The sequence below is a fragment of the Megalopta genalis genome, chromosome 4 (assembly GCF_051020955.1).
Source record: "Megalopta genalis isolate 19385.01 chromosome 4, iyMegGena1_principal, whole genome shotgun sequence".
In the NCBI taxonomy this organism is placed as follows: Eukaryota; Metazoa; Arthropoda; class Insecta; order Hymenoptera; family Halictidae; genus Megalopta; species Megalopta genalis.
This window is the reverse complement of record NC_135016.1, coordinates 10,109,651-10,130,636: the sequence shown is the minus strand read 5'-3', so window position 1 is coordinate 10,130,636 and position 20,986 is coordinate 10,109,651. Positions and strand designations below refer to the sequence as shown.

The window sequence follows — 20,986 nt, the reverse complement described above, 5'->3', positions numbered from 1 at the left end:
TAAACGACCTTTTTCTTTAACATTCGTTTATTTAACACTTTGATCTTCACACTCCACTTCCGTTACCAGTCCATGTCTTCTCACTATAACGTTCAATTCTAAGGGCGTCCTCGGGCGATCAATGATATTCTCGATACTTCAATGCTGTCGACATCATGGTCTGCCAAGAGATGTTGGCGACATACATATTGTAAGATTCACTTTCAAGTTAGCGTTCATTCAACTATGTTGAACAGGAAAAAAGTTTCTACAGCCGATGCTTTAGCATTATACACGAGGAATCCGAGAAAATGATACGATCTAAGGAGAGGCTCTTACAAAGAGATATATTTCCACATGTTCACAGTCAATCTGTCCCTTTGCACTTCGATGGTACTAAAAGAATCAGCTAATGCATCCTCGAAAACCAAGAGAACAATCGTTACAGCATTCCAACCCCAGATATTCACCTTCTTCATCCTTTATAAACCTATAAAACTCCAAACCTAACCGTCGGTTTATTTCGCGATGTTGCAGGGTATGGCCGGCGGTTTAACGAAGACGTCCTTCGAGCTGTGTTCAAGAGGACCCGCTTGTCAGCGCCGCGACGGCGCCAGCGCCCCAGCAGCCCCAAAGTGTGAATACATATAGCAGCATTCGCGATGGGATTCGCGTCCGATGTTAATAATGTTTCCGTTTCGTCCGCGCGGGAGGTTCCGTTTCCTGACTAGTGCGCGACCGATTCGCGGATTTCCGCTAGGGAACTTCTAGTAATTTAGCCGGCTGCGCCCCGGAAGTGGACACTCGCCACACAGACGCTTTTCAGTGAGACTACGAAAAAAGAATCGTGCTACGTTGAGTGACCGCGGGAGAGAACCTCGTCGCCGATCAAGCTTGTGAACGTTTGTGAAACGCACGGTGAAGATCCCTCGAGGCTAGAGGACGTCCGCGGAAGTCGCGCGGCCGAGAACCGCGCGGCAGAAGCGTTAAGAACCAATGGAGAAACCAGGTCTGTTCGTCGCGAGCAGGGAGATTCTCGTCGAGTCTCGATTCTCGATTCTTGATTCTCGATTCTCGACTCTCGATCGTCGAGCGATCGAACACGCGAGGGTAAGCCGGGTAGTCGAGGGATCGATCGATCGATTATCCGCGGGATTCCAGTGTGCTCGAGATTACACGTTCGACGGTCTACTAAATGTCAAGACGCCGCGCCGGGGCCGATCTCTCGCAAAACAATTATCCTCGCTCGGACAATGGATGTGTTCGGCACCTATCTCGAGACCGGGCAGCCGCGATTTTCCGCGTCCTCGCGGCGCGTCGCCGCGCGTCGATCTCCTTACGGTAAATGTCAATCGCCGGTGACGTTAGATCGGTCGATCCCTTTGCGACAGTTGGCCAACCTGACCCACTTCGTGCTGGATCGAACCACCGCACCGCTGGAGAACGGAAAGGGTAACGGAAAAGGGGTCTACGGGGACGGACAGGGATGCAGAGGGGGGCGGCGGCGGAGGGCACGGCGAGGGGGGACAGACGGGGAACGCGTTGCATAAACTCGTCGAGCGGTCGTTCCTCAAGGCGGTTGGAAGTAATGAAACCCTAATGACATTTTCGTGAGTCAAACGATCTCGGCAATCACGGTGTAATCACTGGTCCCTCCTTTCCGGATGAAGCAACCCGCCGGGGACCTCCTCCGAAAAGGAGCGCGCAGAATACCGCGCGCGCGCGCGCACGGTTTCCTCGAATCCGCCGGGAAAAAAAATCGGACCACGCGTGTCGACAGTGGCCGCGTGCTCATTAAATTCATGAGAGAGCCGAACGCCCGGCTAATTCCCAGTTCTCCCGGCCCGGGGACGATCAGCGATATTAACCCCGTTCAAAAATTGAGCAATTCGAGGAAACCTCCGCCGCGTCGCTTCGGGACCACCATAAATTGTTACAAGATCAAATCGTTTTCATACGGCGGGGTAGAGCGGCGGAGAAAAATTGCGGCTCGCAGAAGTTCGAGCTGGAAAAACACTGTTTGTCCGAGCTAATTTCAATGTGTTGCCGAGGAATTAGTGCAACTGTTCTACCACGGCTTAACGTGTCACCCTTTTGTTACTCGCAAAAAACGATGATTAACACTCGGATTGCGGCTACAGCCATTTTCGCCCAGACTGTTGAGATCGTTATCTACTGATTTAATCTTCGACAGTCGAATTGAGTAAATCGTTGTTAAACAAGGAACAGCGGAAAGACTAATAGGTGTACAAGAAATATCAGGGGAAATATGTTTCGGATAATTGATACGTAAAACTCGTTATCAAAGAAGTATCTCCGAAGAAACATCATCGAATAAACATAGTCATTTTTATAGTCGTGAAAATGGTCCGCCGTCCGAGGGTTAAAGAACGCATGATTACTCTGAAGATCGTGGAGACGCGAAGTTCTCTCGTTTCCCAATTCCTCGAACTCAAAATTTAGCTAACTAGATTCAATGTTTGTCCTATTTGTCGACGAGCGAACATAATTATTTTCGCGTGCGTGCAACGAAGCAAAATCAAATGGAACGGAAGCCCGCGAATTCTCCCATCTCCGACGATAAATTCGGATTACAGAAGCAACGAGTTTCGCATAGGACACGTTTTCCCTGTCCGTCCCGGAGACCCGCCGCGTTCGGAGCTGAGGGTATCGGGGAAACGTCTCGGCTCGGAGTTGTTTTTACTGTTTTCCGTCGGCCATGCTGGCCAACCTTTGCCATCTTGCATCTCGCGGGCAATAGCTAGCTTTCAAAGAGACGGAGCCACGAAACCGCAAAAAAGACGGTTGTGGTTTGCGACCACGGGAAACTGGGAGGGCCGGCGAGCCCCACCGCTGACCCAAATCCTCTGGCGTGTCGGTGCAACAATGGTCGTCTCATGAGAACGCGGTCTCGCACGGTCCCTTTACTTCCTCCTGATTTTGCCTCCTTTTTCGCCTCCGGAGACGCGGCTGTCCGACCAAGAAACGAGGATTCGCGAAACTAGCTAACCGAGACCGGCGACCGTTGCCGTTTCGCTTTGAAAGCGCATCGAACCATCTTTACCGGTCGTCCCGTGACAAAACGGCTGCATTAAAAATTACACACGTGGCCTTGGCCATTGGCGAGATCATGTTACCGAAATCATGAATAATCGAGTCGAACTGACGACGGTCTCCGCGTCGAAGCTCAGCTTCCGCCAATTCTCGTTTCGAATGCACGCTTCCGAGACCCTGTGCAGTGTATTTTTCTGTAATTTCGATATACATTTTGCATCATCTTCTCCCTGATTTTCCATCGACAGCTCGCACGATAGATTAACGTTTAACGCGCTATCGAGCCGGTGCCTATAGTTCGGTGAACTAGGTTCGTAGAGCGGCTCTCAGTCTATATAGCTCGAGAGCGAAGTGTCGCCGAAGGACTGAAGAACAGGACAAGCAGCACCCGTCGCAGTTCTTTCATTCTAATCTATTCATTCGGCTGGGGGACTTGAAAACTCGCTTGACTCTCCTAACTGCTCGGAATTTCGCTCCTCGACAGTTTCTTTGCCCGGTATCGATCATCTGAACCCGTTCAAGGGGCTAGCTCGGGAGACAGGCAACGACAGCTCGTTTCCTCTTTTGCTAGCCACGTTTTTTCGTTGCCTGCTCGTCGCATGCATTGTTTCCCGTATGAAATGCTTGAAAACGGAAAAAGAGCATTCCCCTTCGCTCTCTGGAAATCAGTTTCCTTCTTCAAGAGATGTTCTGAGACACGGGTCTGCTTCTAAATGCGAGCGCTTGCTAAAAAATGTGTGTAAAAGTTGCTGCACGCGATTATCATTGAAACGGATAAAGATTCCAAGACGAAGAAAAATTTGAGGGAGAAGATTTTTTTCGTGCCAGATATTTCGAATGTATCTGTTGCATTTTGTCAGACTTTTATACAATTTGTGTTGAATTGGCGCAATAAATTGTGCTGGAAACGTTCGAACCGAGTCAACTGCTCGATCTACGATTTGTTTCATTTCACAGCGCATGCAGCTGAATCATCGGTAGATCGCAGATTTTATGCATTTATGGAAAAATTGGGTAATTGCAATTTGAAATGGTAAAGATGTTAGAAGAATTTAGAAATGCAAGTTAATTATTTTTAACCAAGTAGAATTATTGATGAAAGGAGGAACGTTCTATTTAGCTTCAATTTTTTCCAGTCGATGTACACAATTTTTATAATGCATAAGGATCTGCAGCCTAATCGTCAGTCTCGGCAGAAGTCTGCACAAAATGCAACGGTATCGAATAAATCGTAATTAAACTGCGGTGCATCTACAACAATGATGAGCGGATGAAATGCAGAAACGCGAAGAGATCCGACGAAATGACACTCGGCTTATTGAAATTACTGAAAGAAAGCTCACTTCCTTCTATCTCCTGATTTTCGTAGCTCCACTTAGATCCGTATTTAGCGCGAAGCTCCGTAGTCCGATCGAAATAAGTACGATTAACATCGAGTCTGTTGAGATTTCGTTCGGATCGCATAGAATTAGATGACGAAACAGTTCCGTGAAAAGTCTGCACAGGGTCTTGCGACGTTTCGGTCGCAATCGTCGAACTCCGGAGGCATCGAACAAGAGTACAAAGCCGGTGCGCGTCTAAATCGGCGAGAAAGCTCGACAAAAGGAAAGAGAGCGAGCGAGCGAGCGAGAGAGAGAGAGAGAGGGAGAGAGAGAGACGAATCGTGCAACAGCTGCAGCGAAAACCGAAGTCGTTCGCACGGCGTCAATCAAAATTCCTGAGCGATTCCCGCCGCGTCGTCTCGCGGATTCACGGCGCTGCGAGCTTGCGGGGAACGCGTCTCAGCCGGACGACGACGACAATGATTCCTCCGTGTATACTAATAAGTGCCGTTAGATTCGACCGCAAAGCTACGAGGCGCGGAACATGCCTCGCGGAAAAACGCGGACAGAACGGCGACACGAAACAGATAGGACGAGCGAGTGTGAAAGAAACAGAGAGAGAAAGAGAGCGAGAGAAAGAGAGTGAGTGAAAGAGAGATAGAAGGTTCTTGCGTTTAGATTCGGTGCAATAAAGAGGCGTGTGCGTGTGTAATTTAAGACGAAGCTCCCTCAGTTCCTAAATTGCGCGTGGAGAGCGAGTAAATTGCGAGAACGGCGTGAAACGAATGGAAGCCGAGAGAGAGAGAGAGAGAAGCGGAGAGCGTGTTTGCGGGCGCGCGTGCGGTTTCAGCTCGCGCGGACCAGCGCCGAGAGCACCGTTACCATTTTCCGCGGACACTTTTACCTCGTGCAGGCTCTGGCGGATCGATCGAGGAACGACTCGCGAAAATGGTGGACACTCGCAAGCAAACCGCGAATTTCTCGCGGACACGGAAGCCGTTCGACGAAACGCGAAACATGAGTTTTCGTCGGCGCTTTCGTCGCGATCATGGGACACGCTGTTGCGCGGACTTCACGCGGGAAATAGAGTCGACAGGTACACGTACACGGTACATACAGGCACACACACGCGCGCAGATGACACACACATACACACACAGCAGCAGCAGACACTTCGACAAACACACGGATTACGACACAGAAGATTATAAGAGAAAATTGAAAAAAATTGACAGAGTCCGTAGAAAGTTATTAGCGTTACTAGCCTCGGCGCAAGCCGCGGGGATCGATCCAGACGCCGTGGACACTGCGATCGATCCCCGATTCCGTGTAAATATTGCACCGGGGCCCCTCCCACATCCCCCCTCTCAAGCCCCCCATTCTAGCATGTAAGTCGTAAATGAAACAAATCTGTGTAAAATACGATATTGTGATAAGAGTGTAAAGAAAACTGTTAGGGCGAGAGCGCGCGCGCGAGCGAGAGCAAGAGAGAGAGAGCGAGAGAGAAAGAGAGAGAGCGAGAGAGAAGCCAGAAATCGTCTATATACATATAGGTTAACAACACGGCAGACCCCAATTTATCAATTTTATCGAGTACCCTTGTACGAATATAGATATTATGGACTAAGATACCTTAATTATGATTACTATTGTATAAAATATGAATAATAACTAATTAATTCAATTTAAACCACGATCGATTCATTCCACCCTAACCGATCTTTCGACTTTCAAGTTCTCCTTAACTCTTTACTTGTGAAAATTTTGTCTTCTTAATACTTTTAATAGACAACAGTTTCATTTCTTATTTCTTCTTCCTTTCTGAATTTTCTGATCATCAGACTTTACAAAAGTTTTGTAAATTCTTTCCGATACTTTATCAAACTGTATCGAACAGGTTTCATATATTTCGCTCTTGTACACGCGACTCTTTCGATCGGCACGAAGAGGATTATTAGTTGTATTCATCAATCTTGAATAAAAAAATCTTTATTCAACGCATTGACTATCTTTTAATCAAGTTCAGAACTTTTATATTAAAATATTCGAACAGCCAAAACATTGTTAAAATTTGCAGCGACCAGAAGATTTCAAGAAGAGAGCAGTCCGATCGAATTTCGAGGGTCCAATTTAACCAGCTAAATTACTTTACAGTTGCGAGACGTTTGGAGGATTGTAATTCGACGGTCAACGCATCAACGAAACGGCTTATATTTTCCATCGCACGGTGCAATTTGCGGAATTGTAAGATTCCGCGGTACACCGTGATCAATGTGTCGAGATAACTTTCCTTTTCGACTTCGGGCAGCATGTGCAGAATTTTGCAACCGGCTCGGGTGGGCTGTACAAAGGAAAATTTCCATTTGCGAACGATTGAAACTGTTGGACTGTGAACTCCGCGAACATGCGTGCAACATTGTAGCTAAATGGAGTAGAACGTTTTTGTATAGAAGAAAATGCTCGCCGGCGAAACTGTCAGCGTTGTGAAACGCGACTTGTCGTGTCCGGAGGACACCGGGAGAAAAGAAGCGGATGAACTCTTTTGAGTATGATACCGGTCCTCGACCGGCCAGTGTGCAGCGTAAACGCATGTCGTCGACATGTTCCACGAATCGGCGTGTTTTCGAGCGAGCCGGTCAATTATTCAATCATTTGAGAGGAGCGTCGAATCGAACGGACTCCGCAGCGTTCTGATGGTAGGTTCGAGTTCCTTTTTTCCTTTTCTCTTTGTTCACCGGGCAGCGGACACCACCTGCCGTTCTAGAGCCGGCGTACGCATGCTCTACTTTTATGGATAACTGTACTCCTATCTCGCTTAAAGCGAAGCCACCGACTATCCCACGTCTTGCCTGGACGTCTACCCGGTGTCTTGGAAAAGACGTGCCCCGCCGGGAAACTCCGGAAAAACTTGGCGACGCGATCCAGCTGGCATTTAGCACGAAATTACTTTCCGCTGCGAATCTGTCTTCAAGGGGCTATGCTGGTGCGAACGCCGTTTTCATAGCACTTCTTTGGGAGTGTTTCAGTTTCGCCAAGAAACTGTAACACGTTTCGCAGCCAACTTTACAGGGTTTATTTATACATGTTTCGAGCACACTTACAAATTTGTTCGCGGTTTTCCGAAGGTTCGCACTAAGAAAATCCCCTCCAAATTCGAAGTTTTTTTCCCGGGCTACGTATTCTGCGATAGACTGGATTTTTATGCAAAATGAAAATTGTCTACGCTGTTTATGAGAAACTTAAATTCGATAAGAACGTATTTCCTCTTTTAGTCTTTTTAATAAACTGCACACGTTGGAAATACATTCTGCAATTCTCCCAATGCCTTCACAGATTTGTATTCAAGTTCTTTTTAATTCGCAGACTGTTCGTTAAAATTTTAACAGTTTCTAAAAATATCAAAAAAATTTGATAAAGTACAAATTATTTAAGAACGCGATACAACAATGTTCAGTATTGCCTCGCCACTCGAGTGTAAATACGAGGGGAAAAAATGATGATTTCGGTACAAGATTGAAGTACAAGACTCGTTTTTTAAGACGTTAAATATCAAACGGAACGATTGTCTTATCAGCAGAAAACTGGTTCTCGATCTCTGAAAAACACGACGGGAGAATCGGTCTGGTTCTTCGAAGTGATAAAAAATTGCCCTGTGATCGAAAGGAACCTTTCACTGTGCCATCAATTCGAGTTTGGAACTGAGTGCTGCTAGTCGGCCGACTAATTCGACGAGCGATCGCTGTCATACGCGCCGATTGGCTCCGCATTAGGGGCCACTTTAGCCGTAATAACCGTGACGGTGGTTAATAAGGCGATTATCTATCAGCTCGATTAAATCGTTCGTTTATCCGGATATTGATTTTTCGCGAGACAAAGGCCACTCGAACCCGACAAAAGCGGCCATGTTGATCGTGCGCTCCGTCGTTCGCTACGCGCGACTACGCTTGCTCGTCCGTGCGGGACCATCGCATCGGCGGAGGCAGAAAAAGGTGCACCGATGCACCGATGAATGCACACAGCGTGCGCGCCTCGGCCGCGGTTTCCAAACGTAAACTTATACTACGCGCGCGGTAGGAAAGGGAAATAAAAAAGGGGAAGGGGAGCAAACGCCGGTAGCTTAGGCATGAGATCGAGCCGGAGGAGTGGCGGGGGGAGGGAGGGAGGGAGACCACCGTGGCACGACAATGCAGCGGCATGAAGTCTCACAAGACGCACGGGAAACCTCCTTGCAACGGGGGACAAAAACTTATAATGGACACAATGGTCGAATGGATCTCGGCTGGAAGGCGCCGGTATTCGTTCCCCGCCGAAGAAAAGATTATGTCGAGTGGGATGTTTGCTGCTTTTCCTTTTCCCCGGAGCATGCGGCGGGGACTCCGTTGCGTCAACCGCGCAGAAACTCGTGCACGCCTGTTAGCCAACTGGTCAAGATCTCTAATCCTCCGGTAATGAAGTGCAACGCCACTATTCTCAGGATTTATAGTCGCTGCTCGATCGTTCTGATCCGATGTATAAAACACGCTTAAACTGACGGGAGGAAATGACACGTCCGCGGGACCGACTCCATAATTCAACGCGCGCGTGCACGTTCAGCATAAAAGGATTTTTAATTGGCAAGGATCTGTACGTCGTGGGTTTTCCATGGCATATCTGAAGTATAGATAGTATAGTAAGTATAGTACGATAGTCTTTGTCGATGCGCAATTGCTAGCTGCAAATGTTTAAACAATTTTCTTCCCGAGTGTAACCAACGCGATCTTGTAACGCGAAGTCTCCTCTTTTCAACGAGCATAGAAACGTGGGGGCGGGATTTTCTTGTACCGTTTTATGGCTGTTTGAATCATAAGCGTGCCGGAGCTGTTCAAAATTCGACAAGAATTAAACGAACGAAATTCGAAGCATTGTAACTTTGTTGAAAATGACAGTATCGCGATGATTCTAGTCTCATTTTAAAAAGCAAAGACTGTAATTCTTTTACAATTTGGTTTCATTAATGTGAATTCGCTGTTCAATTCGCAAAATGAGTTTTTTCCAATAAAGTTCGCTTTTTGCCAAAAATTCAACTTTGCGGGCCTCTGAGTTGCATACAACATTTTTTCTTTGAACGTGTATAATGTAATGTTAAATTGTAGAGTCTCTTCTTTCCAACGAGCTCAAAAACATTGAGCTACGATTTTTCTTAGGCGTTTTATGATCGTTCATATCGAACAGTATGTCGGCAAACATAAATTAGAGACGTCGGTGGCCGAAAATTCCAGGCAAAAGTTAGACAAAATTTGACGGACCTCAAACGGCTGAAACTTCATTGAAAATAATTCCATCGCAATGATTCTAGTTCCATTTTAAAGAGCTTGGTCTGCACTTTTTACACATTTCGGTCTCATTGATATAAATTCATTTGTGCTTCGCCTATTGCTAAAAACATTCGACCTTGCTGACATCTGGGAAACGTACAAAATTAATTCCTGAACCTAATACAATTTTGAAATATGAAGTCTTCTGTTTCAAACGAGCCCACATTCCATGCTAAAAGCCTCCATAACGGTCAGAATAAAATCATCGTGTATCCTTCGGGGAATTCCCTTGCAACTAGTGCACAGGGTACATCCGAATGAGGCAGCAGGATCAGGTCTAGCGCGTCCACAGGTGCGTCACACGTATGCCACATTATCGCATTATGCAAAGAACTTGAACAGCCGGTATCTGACGTTGGATCTTTCACGGCGTCTCAACGAAATTATCAACGGTTTCGCTGTAAGCAAACAACGGCGCGTAATTGATGTATCAATCGTGCAACAACAAATGAGCCACGATTAAAACCGCGCCGCGGCACATGGAAACCCCTGCGAATAATGATACAAGAAAAAGGCGATGAATTTCTAGGTTTTTATCTGTCATCGAACCTCGCTACGCGACGCAGTAAAGAATACGCGATCGTAGATCATTAACCGACGCTTCCGTCTAATCAAATCCGTGTCAGATCGTGTTCCAGACAAATCTCCGTGGCTCGTATAAAGCCTCGTTTAATTCAAGTTCCCTCAACATCCCCTATTCTATTAACCGTGCCTCCCCTCTTCCTCGCCAGCGCCTTCGCCCTCCCGCAACCTCCCACTGCCTCTCTCTCTCTCTCTCTCTCTCTCTCTCTCTCTCTCTCTCTCTCGTTTTCTCTCTTTCGTTTCCTCTTTCTCGCTCTTTTTCGTTCCACCTCACCTCTTTAATTGCGTTCCCGAAGATGAGATCCGAATCTACGCGCGGAGAACAAACAGGAGGCGAGCAGAAAATTAAACTATTAAAGTGCTCGAGAAACTTAAGTATCGCGAGCCACGATCATCTTTTAACCGGGGCCCCGAACCGCAGGCGAGGAGAAGAACGCGCGGACTTCGTGTAGTTTCCCGTTTATCGGGGCCGCTGATCGTGCCACGGCCCGGCCACGGGGTTGCTCGACTTCAACCAATTACCATTTAACCCACATCGGTCCTACGGCCGCAAACCAAATTTCATGGCCTTCTACGACACCCCAGAAACACTGGCTTAACACAATTTCATTGTTCGCTCGACTATTTTTACAGCGATCTTTATTTAAGCCAACGCTGTCAAGGTTTCGGTCGCGAAACGCTTTCTTTCGGCTAATTAATTTCATTGCCAAAACTGCGAAGACCAGACGGTGCTAATTTAATTTAGAGGATTTCTGCGACGTCCCAGAAACAGTGACACAAGAGAATTTAATTCTCTGCTTTTTGATTTTTAAGTGAATCTTCATTTGAAAGGCTTCATTCGCTGTTTTCTTCGCAAAACGCTTTCTTTCGGCTAATTAATTTCATTGCCAAAACTGCGAAGACCAGACGGTGCTAATTTAATTTAGAGGATTTCTGCGACGTCCCAGAAACAGTGACACAAGAGATTTCGATTCTCTGCTTTTTGATTTTTACGCGAATCTTCATTTGAAAGGCTTTATTCGCTGTTTCCTTCGCGAAACGCTTTCTATGGGCTAATTAATTTCATTACCAAAACTACAAAGATTGCACGTTCTTAAATTAATTTAGTGGATTTCTGCGACATCCCAGAAACGGTGACACAAGAGAATTCAATTCTCTGCTTCTTGATTTTTACGTGAATCTTCAATTGAAAGGCTTCATTCGCGGTTTTCTTCGCGAAACGCTTTCTTTGGACTAATTAATTGCACTGCGAAATCTGCGAGGATTAGATGCCGGCAATTAAATTTAATGACTTCGTGCGACATCCTCGAAACACTGACGTAAAAAAATTACATCGTCCACCTCTTGGTTTCTAATTTTTCCCATCTTCCGCAATTGTTTTTTGATTTAAAGTCTTCGTTTCAAGGTTTTCTTTGCTCCTTTCTTTAGACAAATTTATTTCGCTATCAAAATTGCGAAAACCAGACGCTGCTAATTAAATTGAATAGATTAATACGGCACCCTATAAACACCGACACAAAAGAATTTCATCCTCCACGTCTCGGTTTCAGATTTCCTTCTTCCTATTCGAATGTGTTTTCTTGGTTTACATTTTCTTCGACGTACCGAATGAAATATCGCAACAAGCGTTACCTTATTAAAAAATGGTTGATAGTCGATGCGATCGGTACAGAAGAGAAATATCGAGCACCTCGGGCGGTCGTATTCATGAATTCATAGAGAAGAACACGAGGAGTAGAACAGGAAAGGGAATTAGTATCGTGCAGGGGTCAGGAAGACCGAGGCTCGGCCTCGTAAGACGTCGGACGATATCGAATAAACAAACGAACGAGTGGGAGGCGGAGGAAGTGGCGGATATTAAGGTCTTCGTGACGGAACTTGCCTCGTATTATAGCGAGCTAAGTGAGGAGGTCTCCTCGTCTGGTCGAACTAATTCTATTACTCCGTCCCTTCCTTCCACCACCATAGACTTCTCTTCTCGAGGATCGTCGTTAGACGGGGGCCTCTAACTCTTTCTGCCGCTAGATTGTCTTTGGGACGACACAGTTCCGTGACGCGCGGTGACAAGTGGATGATAAATGTGTCCTTCGTTTCAATCGTCGCCCTGCAACCGCTCGAAGGGACTCGGAGTTATTCTGCCGACTCGAGAAATTCGGACGACGCGATCTGACGCGGTAGCGCGCATGACTCACGTGACCCTTTTGGGCGAGGCCAAATGCCCGACGCAGCCACGCGGCGCCGCGTCATTGGCTGCTGACGCTGCTGGGCGTTGCCATTTGCACGGAAGTTTGTATTTCTTCAAGAAATCTATAACTTTCTGTTTTTTGGTGATCCGCGTATCGTTGAACTCGGTAAACGCGCGCAAATTTAATCATTTATAAATTCGTTCGAATTTCGGTGTATTAATTTTTAGTGGTTTTCGAAGGTCGCCATTGGCGTGTAAATGTTTAAATATCACTACTAAACCGTGGATATTTATGCAGAATAAAAATTCTCATTTAATTACAGGGTACATTACTAAATGTCTTTCTTGTCTTAATTATTGTAATGAATTAGAAATAATCTTCTAAATAAAAGATAAATAAATATAGAAATAATAAATATAATAATATAAAATAATATATGTATAATATAATATAAACAATAAATATAATGATAAATATAAAATAGAAATAATCTTCTGTCTTCACAGTTCTCTATTTGACCTCTTCGTTTTTGCCGTAAATGCGTAAAGTCGGCAGTCTAATAATTACTGAAACAAAGATAACATCGGATAAAGTATCTCAAGGAGAACGTGCGGCCTTGTGGGAGTGTTTCGCGGAACGTGGCGTAAGCGTAACGAATCCGTTCGGCCTGTTCGATTCGACGATCCTGGCGAGATCGAAACGATGGGAAAAGGGAGGTCGCGATGGCGGCCAGAAAAAGAGGAAAAGCTAGGGGTGGAAAAGTTAGGTGGAAGAAGCAAGAGGTGGTCAGGTTGGGGTGCCAATTTGCGATTCCACGCAGCAAGAAGGGCGTGGCGGTCTCGCGCATGGGGTGGCTCGCTCGTTTGCGCGACATTGTCGGGCAACCCTAACCTTCTGGCCACCCCTGCCATCTTTCTCTCAACGACCCTCGCGCGTTAATCCCGTAATTCTCTTATATGGATGAAAACCAATGAATTCGTCCTTGAAGGCCGGGAGAAAACGACGTTTAGGGTCGGTTGTCGGTTGCTTTTGCGATTGTGAGTATTAAAGTGAACCTGATTGGCCGGCGGAGGTGGTGAAAGGGATTTCGAGAAGTCTGATCGAACCTTGCAGTTCCAAGGTTCACTCTGGCACTGAACACGTTCGCTTTGAGTATCGAACGATCCTCAAAGTAATTATTCTAAAAAATATCCTCAAAGAAAAATTCTAAAATAGGGTGTGATCTTGAAAGCTGAACACAGGATGATTAAACGACAGACAAATTTATGCATTTAAATCTTGTATTATGGATTCAGCAATTGTGTTTGGGTCTTGCAATTATTCAAGTGTAGAAAGTAATAATAAATTGTGGAAGTTCGCAAAATTTTGGAAATATTGTCATAAAAGTGGAAGCTAATTCTTGGAGTAATTTAAAATAAATTTCTTGAGAATTTAATCTATGTTCTGAACATTATCAATTTATCAACTGCGTTAGTCTGGAATTATTATATTGTTGTAGAACAGAATAATTAATTACCATAGAGGATTACCTCAGAATTAATTGCCTTAAACGAAATTGTTTGATTAATAATTTGATTAATATTCTGAGCATTATATGAATTTAGCAACTGCGTTATCCTAAAAAATGTAACTAAGTGTAGAACACAATAATTAATTGTCATAGATGTGAAAGCAAGCAGATGGAGAAATTTAAATAGATCTAAAATATAAATTCGTAGACGTTCAAAGCGGAGCAAATGCTTCCACAAAGCAGCTCCGAGAACACAGGCTGTTGTGGCTTGGACGAAAACAAGGCTTTCATGGGCGAGCCATAGAAATACATTTTTTACAACTCACCCCCGGCGCACGGCGGTATCGAAACACCCTGTATAATGGCTTAAATGTCGAATTGTCGCAACGCCTTCTGGACATCCAGCTGGCGAACTTGCACGTCGCAGAGGCACAAAGGTCGAAAGGAAACGTACGGAGAACTCCGCCCAGCGGATCGTTTGTCTCACAAGGGTTGAAGCCACGTGGCGGAAAGACGCACACGAGCTGGATGGATTAAGCAGTGGGTTCTGGGGCGGGCAAGATCCCGCGCGTGCCTTGCGCAATATTTTTTAAATGGACGTATGAAAATTTGCCTCGTGATCTTGTAAAATGTGTGATCGATTACTATTATTATTTTAAATGAAATCATAAGACTCTTTGTACATGGGTTTTGTGTGGATCACATATTTACTAACATTTAAAGTATAATTAATTAATTAAAGTGTAATTAATCAGAAATAATAAAAATTACGTGAGCTGTTTTTGGTTAAAAACAGGTATTTTAGAAAAATATGCTGACCATTTCGTTAATCAGAAACAAACAAAATGGCATCTTGTTTAGTATAAATATAGCTCTAGTATGACCACCATAAATAAAAGATTTCAATAATTAAATATTTCGATAATTGAGATATCGCACGCACCAGTCGAAAAATGAATTGTCGAGAAAAATCTCGTGTAACATAATACAAATTCAAATGAGTCCTGTTGCAGGCATATTTTCGACGGCGCGCCCTTTAAGAAAATGCAATAAAAAAGAATCGATTTTTCGAAAGTTCAAGAATACCACCTTCAAGCGGATTGACGTTTAAACCAGTTAAGAGGTAATCGACGGAAAAGTAATATTATAATGAGCATTTCCAGAAGCCGCGTTGTAAAAAGCGCGGTCGTAAGGGCTATTTGCTGCGCGTCGCATAAAGGCCAAAACGGACAAAATAAGAACGATAGGTGAATCGGCATAACGCGGCGAGTATATCGGTTAAATTGGTTTTTATTGGTCCCCAGTGTCCACGGCGGCGAGTTATGCGCATGGTGATCATTAAGGTGATTAAGAAATCACGTGCCATTAACGCTCATTAAGGAGCCCGGGCTAATCCCGTCGTATCGAGCCTCCCCGGCCTCCTTATTTCCAGCAAGTACACCTTCTTCGTAAAACGTTTTCATTTTTCCATCCTCGTAAAACGCTCGCGCCATAAAGTCGCCGGCTTTTTCGATCATTTATCTCCCGGCAAAAATCTATCGTCGAATGTTGCTGGCCTGTCGCGATGGCGCGCGTAGACCGGCCCCGCGGCCATGTTGTTTCCACACGCCGCAGCACGAGAACAATTTTCTAATTATACGGTTTAATTAACATGGAAATGGTACGCCATTTATCTTTTCGCTGAAAAAGAACAGATACATTCGAGCGATGTTAATATTTATGTTCCGGGAAATTAGGAGGCTCTGTTACGCCGATAACGTTTATCACGAGGGTGAGCAGAATTTTAAGCAGGATGCAGTTTTTCGTTTGACAAATGGCTTACTTATTCGCTGTTTAGATATTCGACGGGCCCGTTCAATATTCATTAGCGTACTTGTTAATGCGAAGTACACGGCGATTGGAAGCTCGCAAATACGAAAATGCGAGCTTCGAATGATCTACGACTGTGAAATAATTGAAGAGATAGGGAAAGAGGTCGTAAATATGAATTTTCAAACGAAAAATTTGTACTCCTTACGTCGGAGATTAGTCGTGCGGTAGCATGTACGTTCCTGACAGTATAAATATTGGTATTAACAAACGTACTGGGTGTCCCACACCGAAACCGACGAACTCTGTCAACGTGTACGATAGATCGTTCCGAGCAAGAAATGTGTACACGAGTCCCATTCGTCTTCGTTTCCGAGATTATGAGAGAGAAGTAGTACGAATCACAGACACTGAACTTTCAACGATACATAATGATTTATTTGCAACCATGTTTTACAGTTATTTAAGACAATTTCAGATTAATTCGAGTTATTTGCTGGATAAAGTAATTTGAAGAGATTGCTCAAAATCACCTCCCATCGACTGCATCCACTGCGAAATGTTTTCAAAATTGTTGTCAACGCTCATCAGAGAAACGTATAGCTTCGACAAGTTGTCAACATTTTCATCCATATTTCGAAATCGAAGACGAACCGGCTTATGATAAGTGTAACATTTTTTGCGCAGAACAAACTCCCGAGCATCTAAACAAAGTGCGTCGGCTTCCACCTGGGACACCCTATACAGAGCGTACTGAATTTTGCTACAGCCTTCGTGCTCGGTTATTTATCTTCATAGTTGATGCTTAAGTCTAATATCCACCTGTGCTCCACTTTAAGTTTCTTTACAACTTGATTTGCAAACTCATTTGTAATAACGTCGCCCTGCGGCTTCGTTTAATTAATAAATTTCAGAGCCTAAGGTCACTCGTGGGTCACGCTGTTCTGGACGAACAAAGCGAAGACAAGGTGTTGCCGTCGAATCGTGGGGAATAAACTGCTAAAATCGATAAACCAGAGGAAAGAAACGCGCTGAATGCAGAAATGAATTCACGTATAATCAGTAACTTCGACAGAAAAGTTTCAGAAAGCCAGCCGCAATAATTCATGAATTTGTTTTCCAGTCCTGACCCCGCACAGGTCAGCTAATACCGAACGTAAACATTTATCTTGGTCCGCGATTAAATCCCCATTAAAACAGTAACTTCGAGGGATTCGAAAACCCATGAAAAAAAATCATCCCTCGCGAGCTCGCGAATAATTCATCGAGAGCGCGCCGGCGACGATGAAGAAAAAGAAAAGCTGGAGCGGCGAGGACGTCGGAAACGAAAGAACAAACGGTCTCTGGCAATCGAGCTCGGCCAATCTGTGCAATTCGATTTATTAAATTGATCGGATCCCCGGGGCAAATTGACCGGCGACCAGCGGCAGCCAAGAGTTCCCGAGTCGTTATCGGGGCCTCAATTTCGTCCTCGTTTTAGGGGCCCGGCGCGGTCAGATAACATCTAAGATTACCGCGGGCCCGTTAACGTCAGATTAGTGTCACCAGCCCTTTCCCGAAGTGACCCCACTCGGGACAGAAAGAGAGAGAGAGAGAGAAAGAGAGGGAGCGAGAGAGAGGAGAATGAAGAGAGAGAAAGAAAGAGAGAGTGGGTCAGAGGGTCGGACGCGCGCCCGCTGTCCAATGGGCTTTAAATTCTCTCGGCTTTACGACTACCGTCCTGCAGAGAATAGGCCTTCCACTAAATCTGTTTATTTTTGCGCGGCTTTGCCAGACAGGTAGGCACAGCCGAGTCCTTCTCTTTGAGCGGGGCATCGCGCGTCGCACCGAAGAGGACTCCTGTCCCCGGAGCCCGCGTTCCCCATTCTAATCCCCTTAACCCTTCTTAACGTCACGAAGAAAGGAAGATGTCGACAGATCGGCTCACGCACTTGACTTTTTCCTGAAACGGGACCGGAGAATGCCGCACAGCGGGGCTAAATGAAGGAGTTATTCCAAAATCAAAGAACTTTTCGTAAGAATGAGATGAGGCGACGCAGTTCTTCTTTCGACGTTGAAGCTGAAACGTTTTAGAATACGGCAGAAGCACTTTATGACATTGATCATTTATGTTAAACTCGAAGTGTCCCAACAAAATCGTGATTTATCCGGTGCCATGTACGGCTGGACTTATCTTTAACCCTTTCGCTCCGAACGACGGATATATCCGTCATCCATATAAACACTCGCGGAGCCGAACGCCGGATATATCCGACATGCTGGTAAAATCGCGACCTAATTTTTGGACTACACCGCCTCTTGTTACTATTGCGTGAATCTTTTGACGAAACAAACAAACGACAGTCCGAAATAAACGACACACCATTCAAGTTATATTTGTTCTACCTGCATTTCCCATTATTATTGTGTTACATGTCATAAAGGGATAGAAAATCGAAAGTACTAACTTTAGGACTAATTATTATGTATTATGTTTTGTATTATGAATATTATGTTTTATTTTATTACTGTATATTATATATTATTTCTTCACTTTTCCCATTGTTAATGAAACTTTTTTTACCTATTAAATAACTTTATACCTTATGCAGAAATTATAACTATATTGTTTTAAAGAAAAATCCCTTTTCTTCCCAAATACACTATCCACGCGCAATGTGCACAATTTCGGCGGGTGGTTCCGTTCAGGAGGGGCGCTACGGCGGACTGAACCGCCGTAGCGAAAGGGTTAATGACATGTTATACATCATTTTCCGCAGGCACTCACATTCAGTCGCAAAATTGATGTGCCACTTCAGGATTTCCAAAGTAGACGTTTATGTCGCAGGATTGTAAAGGACGGATCTATGGTTTAACGCGTTAACGTCTTAACGGGAATGACAGCTAATTTCTGGCTGCATACCGATGTTTATAGCTATCTTAACGTATTCGAACGAATTCAATTTCACTGGGATGTTTAGAATGCAAAAGAGTTACATCGACTGCGACAAACGTTGCCTTTCCCGTATCAGTCTCAATAATTAGCTTAGATACGATCATTAAACCTGAATAATTAAACCTACTTATCGATAATTGGAAGACAACAACGCCACCTTCTAAGTGATTGTAGAAGTTAAATAGGAGCCTCGTGCTCTCGCTGCCAGTCGGTCGAATATGGTACGAAGAGTAACACGTGTCAGCGAATCGAAAGCCATCATAAAGTTGTCCGTAAAGTAATAAAGTTATTAATATGTGATTTCAAACTTCGCATTGAAATGATTTTTTTTGGAGAAGATCCGCATTATTATCAACCGACAGCGGAGGTAGATAGCGAAAAAAAATCGAAAAAAATCGACGAATTCTTTAGTTTTTTTTTCTGAACGAAGAGAGCAATACCAAACAATGCCGAGATCCCCAAGAGAAATAAACGTTTCTGAATGACAGAGGAACAGATTAATGGACCAGATTTCTAATTTGAGGGTACGGAACGATCGCCTGAATCGTAATAAAGCCGTAAGTGCGCACGCGGCTCCGTAAGAAGAAAATCAAACAAATGCGAGCGAGACGTTCCATCGCATCGATTCGAATGGCCAGTGGTAGAACCCGTGATCCGTTCAGTACCTGCAGGAAGCAACACAGCCATGTACATACTCCTAAAGCGTCGCTTCTAATAACAGCAATCGCTATAACACTAATGGCGAGCGTTTAAGTGCGCGGTCACGAAGGTGATTCCCCGGAATCCCGGGTAACTGATAACTATTCCCCACGTGCAGAACGCCCCGATTGTCAATAACGAAGAAGAGGGAACGAGATTCGCAAGGTTATTACACTCGGATCGTCTAATTATCTCGGACGTATCTCGTTAAGGGGTAACGTATCGCGGACGTAGGAGAAAATGCCTGCGTTTAATCTGTTTTCATTAGGAACGACTGCCAATTGTGCGCGATACGAATCTATTTATAAAACATTTACTGCGATAGATAAATTATCTTAAAAGCAACTCTGCATATCAATACGAAAGGAAATATGCTATAATGTCTGAAAAAAAATGTGGACACCGCGGCGGCCGGGACGCTGGTATATTATTTTTCGTTTCGCGATCGTTCCTGTTACAAAGATGCAACACGCTTCACGATGAAAAAAAAAGCAGACTCGATCGTGGCAGTTTTGTGGGGAGGTACCGGACAGCTAATTTTTTCTTCAACCACTTTTGTTGATAATCGATTCTCCTAAACTGTGAGGTTATTACCTCGGCTATTTACCTGTAGCTATTGCTACAGATGCACGCACACATATTCGAGCACAATTACCACATCGATTAAGGCTCCAGTAACCTTTTCATGCTTGGTAATTGCATTCAAATATTCCAAGGGTGCATTCCAGGAAGGCTTTAGTAACGGATCATGAGAATCTGGCTCTTTCGTGATTTTCTGTCTTACAGTTGCAACTGTCTGAAAAAGGTGTTGGTACGAAGACAGTTTCAATTCTGTTGCATTGCAAGTTTCCAGATCAGTCGTCGTGCTGCTTTCAAAATCGATCCAAAAACGGTTGGATTTTTATTTATGCGGAAGAAAGATCGTCTTCGTCAACTGATTTCTTCATGAATGCATAAAATCCGCAATACGTCTATGAAAGCAATCCTTTGATGCTCAACATTTCTGAGCATCCTCAAATGGGATTTCAATGTACACTTTATCTCTCCAAATTATTCTACATTTATCTTCCACGTGATAGAATTTTCTAAAGTACCATCATTTTATAAACACATAAACCCCAATTAGGAATTGGATAGCAACATGTTTCGTGTTAATATTAACCACTCAAGCCGGTTCAACGTGCACGCGTACATCCACATTATCTCATTGAACGCGTACGTTTCTTGACACATATCTATCCTTTTGCTTTCATTCCTTAGTACGTTACGTACCAAGCAGTATGTATCGTGGTATCTATTGCTCATTAGATCTTATTGGATCAGAGGATTGCGCTGAATTCATTAACGGTGTTTAATTAACACGTCCTCAAAGTTTAAAGTTACCCGAGCAAGTCGTGCTCGTTTCATTCGACATTAAATAAATCGCAATAAAATGTACTGAATTTCCTTAAATTAATTACCGCCTGAACGAACATCGACCTTGTGCGAAATTATCGACTCGAGGTGTCAATCCTTCCACACAGTTTCCATAAAGTATGCACGCGTGTGCACCGAGC

At 44.5% G+C, this 20,986-nt stretch overlaps 1 protein-coding gene across 4 annotated transcripts in view; it reads left to right on the top strand.

Moving 5' to 3' along the window:
- The window catches only part of Dll (homeotic protein distal-less), a 140,206-nt gene extending 137,832 nt beyond the window's left edge, over positions 1–2,374 (top strand). For all 4 annotated transcript variants that reach the window (XM_033477866.2, XM_033477850.2, XM_033477842.2 and 1 more), the window contains exon 5: positions 517–2,374. In XM_033477866.2, coding sequence (XP_033333757.2) covers positions 517–535 — 19 coding nt within the window. In that variant the 3' untranslated portion in view covers positions 536–2,374. The remainder of the gene's footprint in view (positions 1–516) is intronic.
- The last annotated feature ends 18,612 nt before the right edge of the window (positions 2,375–20,986 follow it).